General features: G+C 41.2%; 1 protein-coding gene across 1 annotated transcript in view; it reads left to right on the top strand.

Annotated features, from left to right (window-relative positions):
- Nucleotides 1–910: 910 nt before the first annotated feature.
- The window catches only part of LOC111953575 (guanine nucleotide-binding protein G(olf) subunit alpha), a 57,885-nt gene continuing 52,604 nt past the window's right edge, over nucleotides 911–6,191 (top strand). Inside the window, exon 1 of the mRNA XM_023972949.2 lies at nucleotides 911–1,451. Coding sequence (XP_023828717.1) covers nucleotides 1,010–1,451 — 442 coding nt within the window. The 5' untranslated portion in view covers nucleotides 911–1,009. The remainder of the gene's footprint in view (nucleotides 1,452–6,191) is intronic.

Genomic DNA, 6,191 nt, shown 5'->3' with positions numbered 1-6,191 from the left:
GAGAAGTGCCATTTTAGTTTTCTGGTAACATTTTACTTTAAGCTGACATGTATAATGCATTGGGATGCTGTTATCTGCATTGTAAAACTTGTCATAAGCATGCATGATCCCCATAATGTCTTAAATATCACCTCATAATGTGTTAAATAACATCTATTTTCAGATTTCTATCTTTGGGCAAGGTACAAATGGAAACTAAACCAGCAACCATAGAGCTGATGGTAGGACCCTCATCCAAGATAGCCTACCAATAACTGCCATTGTGCCCTTGAGCAAGGCACCCTACACTTTATCCTGAAATGTGTGTGTGGTTGGGTATTGTGACAGCAAAATTATAAATTTCCATTGAAAAATGGGCAGTAAAGTATATATTCWGTTTTATTATAAATGACCTATTATTTCAGCATATAATAAGATCATATGGGCTCATACAAATAACAAGTAATAAATCATATCTCTTGATAAAGTGTTACCAAAATATTTAGGTTAGGCTATTGTAGGAGAGAATTTGAAAACAATTCTAACAACTGAGCTTTTACTTTGTCCTGGCACACGAATAGTTAAAGTCCATGACTACACCAGTAGTGAATTTAACGCTGACGCCTCACCATGAGGGGGATGCACATACTACTGGCGCCCCTAGAGAGTGTTCTGGTATAAGAATTCGAGAGCCAGTCCTGGGCGCACACTCTCCCTTGTGTATTTTTTAGGTTGTACTTTAGATTTATTTACGGTAAGGTGGACCAGCGGTGGCCACTGTTACAATCAGGTTATCCACCAACTACAGGCTGGCATTGACAGACGGGACAAAATGCAAAATGGCTCACATGRTGGCAAGTCCAGAACCGTGATTAGATCCCCTCTGCAGTTTGAATTCAACAAGCATCCCAGGACAGGGGAAATGCCACAATGAGTACAGGCGAGCAGGTAGGCCTACCATCTCTCTAGGAATTTTGCGCTTTTCACCTGAAAATTTCCCTTCCATTTTACTAACGGAACAAACCCCACAATGGGACTGTGCTACAGCCTGCGTCTTAGTCTTGACGAATCCAGTGACACCGAGAAACCGGCGGACTGCTCTGTATCGTTACGTTCCAAGGACCTTGACCACGAGGATACAGAGGCATATAATGACATGACACTGCTCAGTGGTTGTTGGTGTCGCCGCGGGGGCCCTAGCAAAGGCAAGCCGAATGCACGAGATGCCSGTAGAGGGGACACGACTAAAGGCGTGCCCATACAGAATGGGGACAATGTTGGAGCTGACCGCAGCCAGCGGCAACATYTGCTGCAGAAGAAGCTCAGCAAACAGAAACAGAAAACCTTGGACAAAAAGTTATCGGAGGAGAAGGAGGTCAAAAAACAGGCGAAGAAAGTCAGTAAACATATTGACCGAACTCTGAAGGAGCAGAAACGGGAATACGAGCAGACGCATCGTCTGCTTTTACTCGGTAGGTGTGTGAGATAGATGGCTGGGACTAATACATTGACCAGCCCAGGCTATGTTATCCTTCTACAAACCAATGAGATGTATGTCAGGTCATGAATAGGCTATAGGCTAACTTATTTAATCTATTCACTAGCTTTATCAAAATAAATACATTAAATGAAATAGGCTATGTCCGCTAGGTTCGAGAACCCCTCATACCTCAACCTTGTATTCCCGCGCTATGAAAAAAACGGCCAGTGTAATTAACCCTCTACTGCGCACATTTCTTTTCTTCTGGAAAAATATATATTCCATCCTATTTTAATTTAATGTATCAAAAGTAATAAAATACTTTTACCCCCCCACACCCAKAATTAGTTTTGCTGTGCCATAAGGGTACTAAAAAAACAAAGAACATCTTGATATTTTAATATCTAAATTCAAGTTGGGCATAAACTAGTATTTCACYTCCTCTCAATCCTGATTCTGGGGCCCATTCTTCCTTGCTGCCACTGTAGTCAAGCTCACTGTTCTTACTATCAGAGGATATGAGCCTCCTAACTGCTTTATTAGGGTCCTATCAACCATAGAATGTCCCTGTGTCCACTGCCTGTGAATGTCAGTGGATATGTTGGCAAAAACATTGACCAAGGCCATAATTTTACATCAAATTGCTTTCAAATGGTATTTCATCGAGCATGATATTTCCCTGAAATGTAGCCTAACTGCACAATGTTGCTCTGAATATATATATATATATATATATATATATATATATATATATATATATATATATATATATATATATGTGTGTTCAAAACCTATCAAATATGCTTCTTTAGAGGTTACTACACAGCTTGACAATAGAAAATGTGTACTTATCTCTAATTAAACATGTAATATAATGAAATGTGTTGTACCCTTCACTCACACCATGCTCTAACATTGCTCTGCTTCCTGAAAGAAGGTCCCTGCCCCAATTGATACATCATACCAACTTCTGCACCTCATTGGATTGTTTACAGACATTTCATCACATATTGTCATGTGTAGGATATTTTTATATGGTGGGTGGGTGGGTGAGGGGAAAAAAGGTTTTCTGTTGCCTGAGGGCGATGATGTGCAGTAGAGGGCTAATGCACGRCATACTTCCAACACGCGTCATGATGGTCCCTGAGGGCTATGGTCTAGTTGTCCTCTACCAATTCATTCAGCTGTAATATTTCATATATATTTGCATTAATGAATGGACATTGGTCATTAGGCCTGACAATATAGCCTACCAGTGATTAATACAGTCACAGGAGTATGGACAATAGTGCATTGATAACAGAATATTAAGTAGGCTACTGGTTCTCATTCCAGGTTGAAGCATTATATGTGCAAAATGTCCTTGAAAATGCACTTGGACTATAGGACAACAGATAAGCAATGGGTTAATCATTATAGCACAATGCCGTACAAGACACACAGAAGATTTTAAAGGGACACTTCACCCCAAACCTTCAAATGATATTTTCAGTCACTAAAGGAAATTCTACCCTAGGCTAATGCATGTATGCTAACATATGTAWTCCACATTTTGTTGTGTTACAGCCTGAATTCAAAATTGATTAAATATATTGTTTTCTCTCACCCATCTACACACAGTGCCTCATAGTGACAAAGTTAAAACATGTTTTTAGACATTTTTGCWAATGTATTGGAAATGAAATACAGATCTCTAATTTACATAATTATTCACACCCCTGTGGCAATACTTTGTAGAAGCACCTTTAGCAGCGATTACAGCTTTGAGTCGTCTTGGGTTTGGGGATTTTCTCCTATTCTTCCATGGAGATTTTCTCAAGCTCTGTTAAGTTAGATGGGGAGCAGTTGTGAACAGCAATCTTCAAGTCTTTCTACAGATTTTCAATGGGATTCAAGTCTGGGCTTTGGCTGGGCCACTCAAGGACTTTCACATTCTTGTTCTGAAGCCATTCCAGCATTGCTTTGGCTGTATGCTTGGGGTCATTGTCCTGTTGGAAAGTAAATCTTCGCCCCCAGTCTAAGGTTGTTTGTTCTCATCAAGGATTTGTGTGTATTTTGCGCCATTCATTGTTCCTTCTATCTTTACCAGTCTCCCAGTCCCTGCCACTGAAAAGTATCTCCAGAGCATGATGCTGCCACCACCATGCTTCACGGTAGGGATGGTGTTAGACAGGTGATGAGCTGTGCCTGGTTTTCTCCAGACAACGCTTTGCATTCAGGCAAAAGAGTAACATTTTTGTCTCATTATAAGGCAAAAGTTGATGTGGTCTGATCTCAAAATCTTTCACGTGCCTTTTTTGCAAACTCTAGGTGTGCTCTCGTGCCTATTTCTCAGGAGTGGCTTCCATTTGGCCACAGTCCCATGAAGCCCAGATTGGTTTAGTGCTATAGAGACTGTTGTCCTTCTGGCAGATTCTCCCATCTCAGCCAAGCAACTCTGTAGTTTTGCCTGAGAGGTCATTGGGTTCTTGGTCACCTCCCTGACCAAGGTCCCTCTTGCCTTGATACAATTGAGACATGGATTGTGTATTTATTCCATTCAGAGGGTGAATGGGCAAGACAAAAGATTTAAGTGCCTATGAACGGGTTATGGTAGTAGGTGCCGGTAGTAGGTGCCGGCACACTGGTTTGAGTGTGTCAAGAACTGCAACACTGCTGGGTTTTTCATGCTCAACAGTTTCCCATTTGTATCAAGAATGGTTCACCACCCAAAGAACGTCCAGCCAACGACAGACCAGTGGACAAAAACAGGTAATTGATGAAAGATGACAAAGGAGGCTGACACGAATTGTGCAGAGCAACAGACGGCTACAGTTAGTCAACTGACAGTCCAGTACAACAAAGACCCATAAAAGAATGCACAACCCGTCGTGCCTTGACACAAATGGGGTATGGCAGCCAACGACCTTAGAGTTCCACTTCTTTCAGCAAAAAACAAGAAACTGTGGTTATAGTGGGCTAATGAACGAAAACACTGGACACTGGAGAATTGGAAAAACATTGCCTGGTCTGGTGAATCCTGGCTCTTGCTGTTTCACGCTGATGGGAGAAAACCACATGAGTACATGCATCCATCATGCAGCGTGTCAACATTGCAGGCTTGTGGTGGTGTTATGGTGTGGGGTGTGTTCAAATTGGAGCAACGTTTGAGTGCCACAGTATATCGGAACATCATTTACCAATCAGGTGCATCCCATCATGACAGCAGGGTATCCATTTGCAAATAGATTTATTTCAGCAGAATAATGCCCCATGMCACAAGACTAGGATGGTCCAGGAATGGTTTCACAAACATGACAGTAGAGTCCATGCCCCGACGAATTGAGGCTGTTCTGMGGGCRAACTCAATATTAGGAAGGTGCTCCTTATGTTTTTACTGTCAGTATATATGACTCATCACAATTCTATCTCAGAGATCTACAGACAGTTCCTRGGACTTCATGGTATAGTTTCTGTTCTGAAATCAATCAATAAATCAAATGTATTTATAAAGCCCTTTTTTTACATCAGCCGATGACACAAAGTGCTATACACTAAAATGCAGATGCACTGTCAACTGTGGAACCTTATGTAGACAGGTGTGTTTCTTTCTAAATCGTGTCCAAAGAATTGAATTAGCCACAGGTTGATTCCAATCAAGTTGTAGCGACATCTCAAGGATGATCAAAGGAAATTGGATGCACCTGTGTGAATACTGTAAATGAGATATTTCTGTATTTAATTTTCAATAAATTAGCTAAAATTTCTAAAAATCTGCTTTCACTTTGTCATTATGGGGTATTGTGTGTAGCTGGATTAGAAAAACAAATATGTAACCCATTTTGAATTCAGGCTGAACACAACAAAATGTGGAATAAGTCAAGGGGTATGAATACTTTCTGAAAGCACTACATGSTACCCTGAAGTTGTGGCACACAGGCGTGAAGCACACCAATGGCAATATGCAGTCACTAGTCATTCGTTAGTGACAGTTATAGCCTACCTCACATCCCAACTCATCATGAAACCTCTGATGTGACATGAGGTCATGTGTGTCAGACTATTTCAGGCAAAGAAGAACAGAAGAACAGATTTTTTTTCAAGGCTAGCCTACCACATGCATCCACAGGGATGGCCTACGTTCATCCAGGACCATTTATTCCAAATCAAGCATGGAATCAGTGTTGTCTAACCATGTCATAATGACAGCCCCTAGGTTACCTAGCCTGGCCCCAGATCTGTTTGTGATGTCTTGCCWTGGCGTGACAATTATCATATAGCTGTTGCAAGACTGCGGTAACAGATCTGGGACCAGGCTATGTGTAAACGTCACAGTGGTAGTATCTCAGCATTCCAAGAACTAGCTTATCAAATACCAAGAAGCACACATCAAGTGCTGCTTAACTAGCTGTGGCAATAGGCTAGTGCATGTGACCTGCTAGTGTCCTGGAACATGGCAATTGGTCAGTCAGTCAGTTCCCCTTATGACCTCAGATGGAGTCTGGATTTTAAATTAGGGTAGCAATCTGTATTTACTGTTTTTGAATAAAAAATTGAGAGCTGGCAGTGAATATTAGAAAATACTTTGCTGACTATAAAACTCACATGGGCTATTGAAAAATGAGCTATACCATGATACAGTCATCTGTAGCTCAGTTGGTAGTGCATGGTGCTTGTTATGCCAGGGTTGTGGGTTCAATTCCTTGGACAACCCATATGTAAAATCTATGCTTATGACTGTAAGTTGCTTTGG

This window comes from Salvelinus sp. IW2-2015, linkage group LG27 (genome assembly GCF_002910315.2).
Source record: "Salvelinus sp. IW2-2015 linkage group LG27, ASM291031v2, whole genome shotgun sequence".
NCBI classification, from domain to species: Eukaryota; Metazoa; Chordata; class Actinopteri; order Salmoniformes; family Salmonidae; genus Salvelinus; species Salvelinus sp. IW2-2015.
Note: the sequence above shows the minus strand (reverse complement) of the source record. Positions and strands in the feature narration are given on the sequence as shown.